The 13,575-nt window shown below is 40.1% G+C and overlaps 1 protein-coding gene across 1 annotated transcript in view; it reads left to right on the top strand.

Moving 5' to 3' along the window:
• Window positions 1-281: 281 nt before the first annotated feature.
• CHSY3 (chondroitin sulfate synthase 3) overlaps window positions 282-13,575 on the top strand; it is a 322,516-nt gene continuing 309,222 nt past the window's right edge. Inside the window, exons 1-2 of the mRNA XM_036241107.1 lie at window positions 282-1,453; window positions 3,676-3,959. Coding sequence (XP_036097000.1) covers window positions 652-1,453; window positions 3,676-3,959 — 1,086 coding nt within the window. The 5' untranslated portion in view covers window positions 282-651. The remainder of the gene's footprint in view (window positions 1,454-3,675; window positions 3,960-13,575) is intronic.

Genomic DNA, 13,575 nt, shown 5'->3' with positions numbered 1-13,575 from the left:
AGGGACAAGGGGGCGTCGGCGCTGGAAGCAGGAGGTGGCCGGACCGGATCATTTCCTTCCGGAGGGCAGGCCGGCTCTGGACCAGGCACTGACGGGGGGCGTCGGAGGGCGGAGGACCGGGAAATACGAGTGCCCGCACTCCCGCCCTAGCTGGCAGAGGCGGTGTTCGAGGCTCCTCCTCCTCCCGGCCTGTCCGGAGACCGGCGGCGGGGGGAGCGGGAGGCGGGGAGCGAGGGCGGGGGCTCGGGAAGGAGGGAGGAAGGAGGGACCAGGCGCGCCAGTGACAGGGTGGCAGCCGAGGAGCGGACGCGCTGCCGGCGCCGCCGCCGTTCCACCTCCTCCTCCTGCAGCTCCTCTTGCCGCCGCCGCCGCCACGGCCACAGCCACCGCTGCTGCCGCCGGGAGAAGTTTCACTCCCGACCCTCGCTCGGAAGCCCCCGACCCAGAGCCGAGTCGGGAGCGCGGCCGGCGGCTGCAACCAGCAGCGGGCTAGGCGCCCAGAGCGCTCGGAGCCCAAGCCGGCGTCGGCGCCTGGGCGGCAGGCAGCGGCCGGGGCTGGGGGCGCGGAGGCGCAGGAGGGGCGGGTGCGAGCCGACAGACCCGCGCGCAGCGCCGCAGCCGCTCTGCTAGCGTCGGCGCCAGGCAGCCGCGATGGCCATGCGCTCCCGCCGCCCGTGGATGAGCGTGGCATTGGGTTTGGTGCTGGGCTTCACCGCCGCGTCCTGGCTCATCGCCCCCAGAGTGGCCGAGCTGAGCGAGAGGAAGAGACGCGGCTCTAGCCTTTGCTCCTACTACGGCCGCTCGGCCGCTGGCCCCGGCGCCCAGCAACTGCTCCCCCAACCTCAGCCCCGACCGCGGCCGGAGCAGTCACCGACCCCCGCGCGCCAGGAGCTCCAGGGGCTGCAGCTGCGTGAACCAGCGGCTGGGGTGACCAGTTTTCGAAGCAGCCCCTGGCAGCAGCCACCTCCGTTGCAGCAGCGGCGACGAGGACGCGAGCCTGAAGGTGCGACGGGGCTCCCCGGCGTCGCCGTAGCGGAGGGGGAACCCGAGGAGGAGGACGGGGGAGCAGCTGGGCAGCGGAGAGGCGGCCGGCCGAGGAGTAGCCACAACGGCAGTGGGGACGGGAGTGCCGCCGCCCCGAGCTCCGGACCCCGAGATTTCCTCTACGTGGGGGTGATGACCGCACAGAAGTACCTGGGCAGTCGCGCGCTAGCGGCACAGCGGACCTGGGCGCGCTTCATTCCTGGCCGCGTGGAGTTCTTTTCCAGCCAGCAGTCTCTCAACGCCGGACTTGGCCAGCCCCCGCCAGCCCTGCCTGTCATCGAGCTGCCAGGGGTGGACGACTCCTATCCTCCCCAGAAAAAGTCTTTCATGATGATCAAGTACATGCACGACCACTACCTGGACAAGTATGAGTGGTTCATGCGCGCGGACGACGATATCTACATCAAAGGTGACTTCCCATCGCCGGCTGTCCCGCCTGCCTGCCTCCTTTCTCCGCGTCCAACCCCAACCCCTGCCCAGCTTCTCTCTGCCGGCACGTGTTTTGGGCACCTGTCGCCTCCAGTTCGCCATCCCCACCCCTCCCATCCACTTATCATCCCTAGTTCGCTCCTCCTCTTCTCCTGCGGTTTGGGTTCTTGTCACACCTGCCCGGCTTTATCCGCCTTCTTCACTCTTGCTTTCTCATTTCCGCCCAGCGCTTAGCTCAACTCTTTACAGTGTGGTAGAGGTGAGGACCAGGATCTTAGGGTTCAAGTAAAGTCTATTCCCGTTCTGCCTGCTCTGAAAGCCGGGGGTGGTGGCAGGTTCCCAAATCAGTCCAGAGGGGCGTGCCCTCGGTGGAGGAAGGGAAGTCCGAGGATGCCGGCGAGAGCCAGTCTGGAGATCGCTGTTCTTGCTTTGTTCCCCTACATTTTTGTTTTAACCGATCTAGCGCATTCAGATTCCCTGTCCCGGACCCTCTCCTGTGCGTTACCTTCCCTCTTGTACGATCCCTCACGCACTGGGAGTCTTTGAGCATCCCCAGCACCCCACGCTCAGCTCGTTCCAGCTGCTACAGTGCAGCACCAAGCCGTCCCAACACCCCCCGCCACACCTCAGTAAAACCCCAGGCGATGGGTGTATTGTCAGATTTGGTGGTGGGAAGAAGGGGACAGCGTCCGCAAATTATCCAGACCCTAGAGCTCCAAGCTATGCTGTCTAGCACACACCAGTATGGATATTTCCCAGTTCGTCTTGGCTGCGGCGGCGATAAGCAGAGGCTGGAAGTCCCCCAAACCACGCGCAGCCACAGCTTGAGAAAACTTTGTCAGCTTTTTAAAGAGGCGTGGTCCTTTACCCTGAGTGTGGGTGGCTCTGGTCAGAGATTTCTAAACGCAGAGAGAAGTTCCTGAGAGCAGGAGTAAATCTTTCCAGTCCAGCCTATTGCGGGGATGAAGAGGGACTCAAGGGAAGTAGAAGGGCCAATGGAACTGAGATTTCCCTGTGCTTATCAGATTACCTAGCTTTTTGGACAAAGGCTGGCTGGGGCGGGGGCGAGGGGGGCTGCCCTTTCTTCGTTTTTGCCTATCTATTTGTAGCCTCATTGTCTTCCCCTGATCCAGGTAGTAGTACCTTTCCCAGGACTCAAGGAAAAAACAAACATTTCTCTTAATGCTTTGAAAGATTGTCCTTCAGAATATTGTAGTGCTATATTCTTTCCATTTTTATTAAGAATGAAATGCATTTTTTATTAAGAACCCAATAATAGTCAGCTGAAACTCATTAAGATGCAAGGGGCGTGGCATGAGATCAAGATAATGACTGCAGATGCTGTGCTCATCAAAAATGATAGTAAAGATGCTGACTGGGAATATAAGGTGACTACTTATTTCCAGTTTATCATTTTGTAGAATACCAAATGCTTTTGAACTGTGTTAGTTAATTTTAAATTGTTTTTTCCTGATGACTTCACTATAAGTAAACCGATTATCCTTTAATTTAAATCTTTATTTTTTTCTAAAAAGGTGCATTCCAAAGTTCCAAAGTTAAAATTTCAAGGCAAGTTAAGGACAAAACACTAAATTAAATCAATTGTCAGGAGGAAAATAATTATTGGATATTAACACTTTATCAGTCAATGCTAAATATCAATATTTAATATTTCTGGGAATTTTATCATTACTTCAAACATGCTAAAAACCTCGCAATTCTTCTTATCATTATTTCCCCTTTAATATTCTGATGATTGTTACTCCTGTGCTGGGTAGCTCAGTTGGTTAGAGCTTCCTCTCCATACATCAAGGTTGCCAGTTTGATCCTGGGGGTCAGAGCACATACAAGAATCAACCAATGAATGCATAAATAAGTGGAACAACAAACAAATCGATGTTTCTAATTCTCTAAAAAAAGAAAAATCAATAAATAAAAACAAAATTTAATCTGATGATTGTTAGACTTAGGGTTTTTCAGTGACCTTGACTAGAAGATTGATACAATTTTATTACAATTCAATTAATAACTATAAATTAGTTTTTTAAAATAATAGAATATTCAGAGAGGTTTTTCTTCTTTTCAATTGTATAAGACTTATGGGGAATTTACACACAATATTGGAAATTCTGTCCCTTACTTTGTATATATAAATGATTATTAAATTAGGAAAAGGAGTGATTGTTGCCTTTCTCTTTGTAGGTGACAAGTTAGAAGAGTTTCTTAGATCACTAAATAGCAGCAAGCCCCTCTACCTGGGCCAGACTGGCCTGGGGAATATTGAGGAACTCGGAAAGCTGGGCCTGGAGCCTGGGGAGAACTTCTGTATGGGAGGACCTGGCATGATCTTCAGTCGAGAGGTCCTCAGGAGGATGGTGCCACATATTGGTGAATGCCTCAGAGAAATGTACACCACCCATGAAGACGTGGAAGTAGGAAGATGTGTTCGACGGTTTGGTGGGACTCAGTGTGTCTGGTCTTATGAGGTAAGACTTGAGCTGTGATGCAAATGTTCACATATCACAGGTGCATGCCTCTTTACAGTCTGGGCAGTAATTCTGTTTATTCTCTGTATCTTTGCATTTGCTTGAAAATGATAGCAGCAGCTGGTTATGGACACAGGGTGATGTGGGACATACCTTTCTTATTAGAGCTAAGGCCTGTCTGAGATTTTCTCAGTAGCATGACCATGTTACTCTTAATCAGCAGCCTAGAAATAGGGACACATCTCTAAAAGATACTCTCCCCTTTTATCTGCTTTATTGGTGTTTATATACATATGTATCCATTTTCTGTCTCTAACAAGAGGATCAATTCTCTTGGGCTATAGCTTTTAGCATTTGGTACTTTCTTGTTTGTTGTTGTTTTGGGTAGGTATGTAATTACATCTGTTTTTTTCAAATATTTAAAATCTGATTTTCATGTGGAAATTTCACATGTATTTCTTTAAAAGTTCAGGAAAAGTTAATTTATAATATCTCAGTTATGATAAATTTATTCACAAAATTTTAAGTAAAGAATTATCTAGAAGAACAGAAGTAGTTCTGAAGATGTTAAGTAACTGCTTGATAAAATTTTGTTTGGCTTCCTAGAGGTTGTTTATGTCTCCCTTACTGTTTTTTGAACAGCAACTATTATTTAAATAATCTGAGTTATAAACTGCTGTTTAACTGCAGTAATTAGTTTTATAAAATACTCTTAGGTTTTTTCCTTCAGAAATTGGTTTTTAAGTGAGATACAATTTAAAAAAAATAGTTTTTCTGAAAGAGAATCATAGTAAAAACTGATTTAAGACTTAAATAGTATATTGCAGTTTTAAGTATAGTGGTTTTCAAGTAGTGGGAGTTTAATACGTTTAGCTACCCAGTGCACACCTTTGTAAATGAAAACAACTAATTTACTTTTTAAATTTTCATGTTCCTTAGTATAGAAAATACTTTCTATAAAAAAAATACAAGTCGTTATACCTCAAGATAACACAGTCGTATTTATTTTTCTTTTAGAAGTTTAATTCCCACTTTTGTAAATTTTGCTTCTCTTTTCTGTTTTGTGGTATTTACACTGTGGGGAAAATAGTTCTTATATTTATTACAGAAAGTAAAATTTATTTGATAAGTAGTTATTTGGAATATATACTATGCAAACTTAATATTACATATCTCATTTGTTTTGATAAGAAAAACCGAAATTTTTCTTTTATAAAACTATCTTACAACTACATTGTAGAATAAAAATTCACGCAAGCACATCATAGTTTAAAAATAGGCAATTTAGAATAAATTCAATGAAAAAGATTTACCTTTTGCCTTTTAATATAAAACTAACTGGAAGGCAATATATATATATATAACACATCCAGTGGATTTTGTTAACATGTGGATATTGTTTTGCAGACTTACTCTGTTTGAATCAGTAAAAAAAAATCATTCATATTTAAAAATAAAGATGGAAAATTAAGGCCTTAACATCACATACAAAGTTTTAACAAACCTGTTGTTTAACCGTCCCTCTCTTCAAGTTTTCATTGACTCTGCTATGAAGGTACAATCCTTATGTAGCAATCTACCCATTAGTGCTCCAAGAGAGTAAAATATGCTCAAGTGACCTACATGCTCAGGAATTGATTTAATGGTAATATAGCCTTTGTTCTGGTTAAAGTGAAGAGGAGTTATCAGATGTGTATTCTCCTGTTGGAATAGTGGAAACAGGTCTTTTCATTAACTGACATAAAGGAAGAGACAAACGAAAGGGACTCTAAGTCTTACAGGATGTAACTTTATGTTTGTCATATTTTTAATAACTTTTCACAATACATTGAATTTTAGTCCAATACTTGTCCACCACTGAGATCAGAATCTGTATGAAAAATAATTTCTACACATTTTCCTAGCAATAGAAAATATTATTTTCTAAAATAATACTGTTTCAGAATGTTGCTTTTATGTTTTGCTAAGCAATTATATAGAATTTATTTTGTTTTGGAATTTCACTCTTTAATGGATCGATTTAAACAATATTTATTTTAAAGGAGGCATTGATTTAATCCTAATACGAAGTCTCAACATCTTCTTTAAAAGAATGATGGAAAATTTTATTACCAAGGAATAGCATATTTATGAAACACCTGAGTAGGTCAATTGGCGCACAGCCAAACTAAAGCTTTCCAGTTTGGATTTCAGGTTAGTTGAAACGATGTCCATCTTTTCTAGTGTTCACATTGTATGGAAAAACTTATCTATTCCATTCTGGGTTGGCATCCTGAGTAAAGGTGAGATTTCACATCTGGTTATAGAATATGTTATGAAATTGATCAGTAATTTTGTTTCCATATTACTTTTAAAAGAACTGTCGGTGACAGGACTTTCTTAAAATTTTGAATTTCTTTTATCTGTACCTTTTATGGATTTCAGGACTTTTTTATGGATTTTGACTTTTCTTCCTAATAAAGTTCTTGCTGAGTTAACAGCACTATTATGAACATGTGTTCATGATATTTTAGTTTAAATAGATGAAACATTCATGATGGAATTATATATTTAAAAAATGATGAACAGACTCACAGATCTTATAGGAGGAGAACTGGACAAAAATATTAAAATAAATCAATTATGTAGCTTTTCTTGAATATAAATTATATTTTTTATATAACAGGAATCTTATAGTATTCTTCTTTTCTGTTCAATTGAAGTTTACTTTTTCTGGGTTGTATATACAATTAAGCACAATATTGAGAGAGAGAGAGAAGAAAATATAAACCTTGAATTTGGGTTTGTCATCAATATTATTAGTTTGTTTAGCTTTTGTAAGTTACTTCTCTGAGCCTTGTTTAATTGAACTGAAAGTGGCAGTGATACTTCGGTTCTCGAACGCCTTGACTTTCGACCAAATCGGTATTCGACCAGGAGATTCGAGAAACTTTTGTCTTGGAATCCGAACAAATATTTGGAACTCGAACTTCCGAGATGAGCCGAGTTGAGCCGAATGGCGTTCATTCGGCCCAGCGCGCCTTGCTTGCGTCATCAGCGTGAGTGCAGAGAGAGAGTCACGGTTTGTGGAGAGAGTCACGCTTTGTGGAGAGAGTCACGCTTTACACTGAATTTAACCCTTAGACATGGGTCCAAAGAAAGCCAGAAGTGGTAATGCAGACAAAGGTAAGCGGAAAGCTGTGAGAACAACTATTGAGCTGAAGAAAGAAATCATTGCCAAATATGAACAGGGTACACGTGTTTCGGATCTGTCTGCTGAGTATGGCGTGCCAAAATCAACCATCTCTACTTTCCTTAAGAATAAAGCTGTTATTTTTTTTAATACATACTGTACACTTTTATTTCTTGTTGAGACTTATGTTTTTCTACATATTATATACAAATTAGGCCAGTAAATAGGCATTTTCTGGGGCTTGGAACGAATTAATCCAGTTTCCATTATTTCCTATTGGGTTTCATTGCTTCGGTTCTCGAACAATTTGGTTCTCGACCGTCCTCCTGGAACGAATTATGTTCGAGAACCGAGGTATCACTGTAACAGTGTTTACCTCATAGATTTTGGATATTAAGTGAAATGATCCATATGAAGCTCTTAATATAGTGTCTGGCACATAGTAAATTGTCAATAGATGTTAGCTATTGTTACAATGCTGAATAGATTGTGTACAATATTATATATACATGGATTCATTGATTCATCTATATCAAAAAAGTCAGACTATAAATATTTTTTTCCAGTTATAAAACATGGAAGAGTGTTTAAAACATGCATTACAAATATTTGCTTCAGTATTTGAACATCATATTAAATAATTGATCTTAAGAAGACAGTGTGGAAACCTGGCCATTGTGGCTCAGTTGGTTGAACATTCCGGTGCATGGAAAGATCATCAGTTCAATTCTCCATCGGGGCACATAACCAGATTGCAGGTTCCGTCCCCAGTTCTGGTGGTTGCAGGAGGCAAGCAATCAATGTTTCTCTTTCACGTCGATGTTTCTCTCTCTCTCTCTCTCCCTTCCTCTCTCTCTAAAATCAATAAAAACATATTTTAAAAAAAGATGACATTATGGAAAATATTATTTAAAGGGATTATTTAATATATGTAATTAAGGAATACCAAACAGATCAGACTTTATCTACATTAAAACTTTATTACTGTATAGATTTCTAGATTAGTTTCCAGAATAATAGCCCCTTTTCTCAGTTTCTCTAGAATTTTCAGTAGGAAAAGAAGTCAGTAGTATCCCATTTTGCAGTCAGCTCACAGGAACTTGTCTCTCTAGGCAGCTGGAACCTCCTTTCGAAGTTCTTCAGGGTTTTCAGGAAATGTTGTGTAGCTTTGGTTCTCACCATAAAGTCCTGGTGGTCTGAGAAGATTTATCTTTCCTGTTAGCTTCCTCTTGCTCGGTTTCCTTCTCCGTCAACTCCACCACTGTTCCTTTTTCCCTCTGACTTTAATGATAAAATAAAATAAATTACAAACACATGTTGATATGCACTGCTTTTCATCAGGTTCTCAGTAAATTAATGTGTTCATGATGGGCCAACCCTGATATTCCAAGGGCTCACAGAAGTGCACCCAGATCACACTTAGGGCCCAGGAATGGCTTGACCTCTTCTGAATAAGAAGGCCTTTGGTTGCTGGTGAGCTTCAGACTGGTTTTCTGTGGGCCTGAGACAATTGCAGAGTCAGAACTGAGATTTCCCCTCCCCCACCTGCAGGTAGAAATGTCGTTTTCAAGGACATAAGGCAGATGTTCAAGGGACTTAACTGGTTGCTGTTATACTCATTTATACCTCAAACTTTATCAGTAAAATTACTAAATGTTCGTGAAAAATTATTCTATTCTATTCTATTCACTCCATGAGTGTTAGAATTTATTGGCATCTACTGTTGGCTAAGTTCTCATCTTTGGTTGAGCTCAGTCTTGGCTACTGTTTTTCTAGTTATCTGAGCTGTCATCTGGCAGCTTGGGAGGCTGCATAGGGCTCTTCAACATTGTTTGGCAGGCGCAGGGAGTGTTTTAAGGTTTTTTGTTTTCGGTTTTTGATGACTTTAGCAGTCTTCAGTCCTCTTCATGTCCTGTTGTCCACGAGGTTCTCCTTGCATGTTTTTTTTAACCCCTTGCATGTTTAATTCTCCTTGCGCATTTATTTTGAGTGGTTTAGGTAGGCTGGCATAAGAGTCTTGATATTTTGAACCAGATAATCCATGTTGCAAATTTCATTAACATAGTCTCTAGTAAATGAAGAGATTTTTCCAGTGAGAATGAGATGTGTATTTTAAATAATTTACAGAAGAAATGATTTTTTAAAACTTGGCTGTTAGAATTGTATGTCATATAATATAGTTATACTTTCTTTTGTAGATATGTTTTTACTAAATAACCAGAAAGTGTCCCTACTGTTAAAAGTTTTTTATATAATTCATTTTTGGCCTATGTCTTAGCAGAACTGGAAGTTCTGTTTTTTTTTTTGTTTGTTTGTTTTTTGTTCTAGTAGGATCACTTATATTCAAGCACTAAATTAATTTTAATTTTAATGATTCTTTTCCCTATTAGGTAGTTTTGCATTTCATCTATCTAAGAGTCATTTTTAGAATAGTTTGAATTTGTCTTTTTAAAAATTTTTTTTCTTTATTGATTTTAGAGAGAGAGGAAGGGAGATGGAGAGAAAGATAGAACCATCGATGAGAAAGAACATCGACTGGCTGCCTCCTGCATACTCCCCCCACTGGGGATTGGGCCTACAACCTGGGCATGTGCCCTGACATATGGGTTGATGTTCAACCACTGAGTCACACCGGCCAGCCTGAATTTGTCTTTTTAATGTTTACAGTTAAATGGAGCCACAGAATATATATCTTTACTTTATCTAATAAAATGTTGTTTCAAAGAAAACATAGCTCTATGGTGATAAAATATACTTCTCTCTGAGCTGAAGAAGCCATTTCTATTTCTTATGATTAAACAGATTTTTTTTTGGATTAATCCTTACCTGAGGATTTTTTTTCATTGAGAGAGAGAGAGAGAGAAACATTGATGTGAGAGAGACACCTCGATTGGTTGTCTCTAGCACATGTCCTGACTAGGGCCGAGGATTGAATCTGCAACTCAGGTAGGAGCCCTTGACCAGAAATCAAACCTGCGACCCTTTGGTGAGAAGGCTGATGCTCTAACCACTTGGCAACACTGGCCAGGGTTGACTAAATAAATTTTTATTAGATTCCTTAAAGAGTGAATTTCAGAATGTCTTATGTCTAATCTTGGCCCCCTAAAGGCTATAAACATCCTAGAAAATTCCATTATTTCACGAAAGAATATGTTCTGGAAATTTTTTTCTGGGCTTGTAATACCAGAGAGTTACACCATAAAGATTTTAACTACACATAAGTTATTTTTAATATAACCATTAAGGTTACAATATGTGTGCCATTCTGATAGAGTTATTGCATATCATTCTAGCCTCTTCCCTTATTATGGATTTTCCTCTTTTAAAAAAAAATTAACTTTATTTATTTATTTATTTTTTCATTATAGATATTCCTCCTTTTTCCCCCTTTGACACTCTCCTCACCACTCCCCCCTCCATCCCACCTTCACAGTATTGTTGTCTGTGTCTATTGGTTGTGCATATATGCATATTGGTTTGTTGGTTTATCTCTTCCCACCCCCCTTCCTTCTGAGGTTTGCCAGTCTGTTCTCTGCTTCCATATCTCTGGGTCTGTTTTGTTCATCAGCTTATTTTGTTCATTATATTCCACAAATAAGTGAGATCATGTGGTACTTGTCTTTCTCTGACTGGCTTATTTTGCTTAGCATAATACTCTCCAGGTCCCTCCATGTCATCTCAAAGGACAAGAGGTCTTTTTTCCTTACAGCTGCATAGTATTCCACCCTCTTCTGTAATGTCGATTTTACTGTATCATGAACATGGTGTATGCCCAAGAGGTATATTAATATCTAGGGAAAACTACAACTCTGGAATTTTTATCTAAAATTTAGTCTTTCAAAAATTGTTGCTTGATTCTGATTCAGCTGTATTTAGTTTTTAACACCTACTTTTCCAGCCCCCATTCCACTTGTCAGATGAAATCATCATGCATTGATTTTATGAAATCTCTTTACTGTCACACTGTTTCCTTCATTGTACAAAATAAAATTGCATTCCGAGTTGAAGGAGAAACACAGTATGATTTTTCCGTATTTTGTGCTCTCAGCTAGTTCATTTTCATTGTTCACGGACGCCTTATCACCTGGATCGTGATGATGTATGCTTTTCAAGAAGGTGATTTCCAACAGTCATGAAAAATGTTAAGTTTAGATAATGTTTTAAGCTTCATGATAACATAAATATTCATATTAGTTTGAAAACCTTGGATAGTTTCTCTTTAATTAAGCATAAAGATTCTAATTTCCTGAAAAAATTCCAAGTCATTTTTCTACTTTTACTTTCTTTATCTTGGTCTCCAAAAAGCTGTTTTTTGTTTGTTTTAAAGATTTTTAAAAATTGATTTACAGAGAGAAAGGAAGGGAGAGGGGGAGAGAGAAACATCTATGTGAGAGCATAACATCAATTAGCTTCCTCCTGCATGCATCCCACCCCCCACCCACTGGGGATCAAGCCCACAGCCCGGATCTGGAATCGAACTAGCAAGACCTCAGTATATGGTATGACACCCAGCCAACTGAGTCACACTGGCCAGTTGTTTGTTTGTTTGTTTTTTAATTGTTAGCTGAGGATATTTTTGCATTTATCAGATAGAATGGGAGGGAGGAAGAGAGAGAGAGAGAAACCTCTATGTGAGAGAGACACATCGAGTGGCTGCCTCCTGTACAACCTGGACCAAGGCCGGGGACCAAACTGCAACCGAGGTATGTGTCCTTGACTGGAATAGAACCGTGGCTCTTTGGTCCACTGGCTGATGCTCTAACCACTGAGCAAGACTGGCTAGGACTAGCCAGTTGTTTTGAGAAACATTTATTTTAGTCTCTTTTCTACCTAGTGGATTAGTGTTCAACATACAAAGAAGTCTATTCTATCATATAACTATACCACATTTTACTTTGATTTAGCATGTTATTTCTTTTGCACAAAGATATAACTTTTAATAAGGTATTTGAGCTAAACTTCATTGAAATAAAAAAAATCTGTGTCTTGAGTCATTATTTGATATCAGTGAACCACAGGAAAACCTAAGTAAACTGAAGTATCGAGGGGTTGCAGTTTTCAGGATTCTAATGTTCTCTTCATTTACGTCCTCTAGTTAAGGCTTCATTGCATGTAAATCATGACTCATGACATGACATTTAATGCTACCTTTTCTTGAAAAGGTGTTGGACATTTATAGTATAATAAGTATGTTACAAGTTTCTAAATTAACTGAATCAAAATAATATTTCAAATAATTCAGCAGGTACTCTTTGGAACTAATAAATGAAAGCAATGGATATCTTAATTCCTTGAGATTATAAAATCTTTACTCACCATTTATAATTTTGAAAGTCATGTCCCTCATTCTTCACAGTTGATGGTATCTGAACTTTTCATTGTCCCTTTCAGTTTCATTTATTTTTATTGTAGAACTGTTTGTTTATAGAGTACTAGTACTTCAAAAGAGATGTTTAAAAATATACATATTAATAAAAATAATGTACAATAAAGTACAATTAAAGTGTGATGAAATAATGGGGGGGAGTATAGGAAAATAAGAGAAAAATTGTAAAAATACATGTTGGGCTTCTGTTTTTCTGGCATTAAAGAGAACCCTAATTTATGGTGATACTGAGGCCTGACAGAAATCTTCACCAGAGAACAGACAGGGCTCTGAGGCTTCACAAGCTCAGCAGCACTTCTCCGTGAGTGGAATAGCGTGGTTCTTCGGGGTGTTTCTCCTATATCCCCTCAATACAAGCCAGGACTGCAACGCAGAAGGGCAGTTCTGCAGGAGGAATTCTACTTGGAGACAATGCAGTTATGGTTCTTACTTAATTTTTTTTTTTAAATTTAGAATATTCTTCAGAGAGCTCTTCATGGACGTTCTCATTCAAATGATTTATATTAGGTTGGTCAAAGGGAAGTTTGAGTTATGTGTATTTTCTGGTAAGAACCCAGAGTGTAGGTGTTGTGTTATTGGTTAAGGGGAGATCTATATGTCTGCACTTTCCTAATCAAGACGAAGGTAGAGACAGCAGCCACAAAGGGAGGAATCAAACCAGGTAAAGCACCAGATGGCCACCCCACCTGAGGAAGAGTCAGACCTAAGAGAATACCTAACGACTTGGCCTCCAGTTAGCAATATGGTTACCTATTGAGCAGATTTTTAGAAGTGTCTGTTTTCATAAACTGAATAATTATATAAGTATCTTATAAATTCTATAAATAATTATGTTTATTAAATTTATTATGTATATTTAACTTTAAGGTAAAATTGGCATGCATAAATTAAAATATTGAAACATTTTGATGAAAAACAATGTATTTTAATCTAATGTTCTGTTATACAGAAGTACATTTTTTATGAAATAGGAACATGGTAAATATCTTGAAATATGAAAAACATAGTGTTAAATAAATGGAAAATAGTGTGCCTTAGAATTCAGTCATCTTACATCG

Source organism: Molossus molossus, unplaced genomic scaffold (assembly GCF_014108415.1).
Source record: "Molossus molossus isolate mMolMol1 unplaced genomic scaffold, mMolMol1.p scaffold_m16_p_4, whole genome shotgun sequence".
NCBI classification, from domain to species: domain Eukaryota; kingdom Metazoa; phylum Chordata; class Mammalia; order Chiroptera; family Molossidae; genus Molossus; species Molossus molossus.
This window is presented reverse-complemented; position numbering and strand designations above follow the sequence as displayed.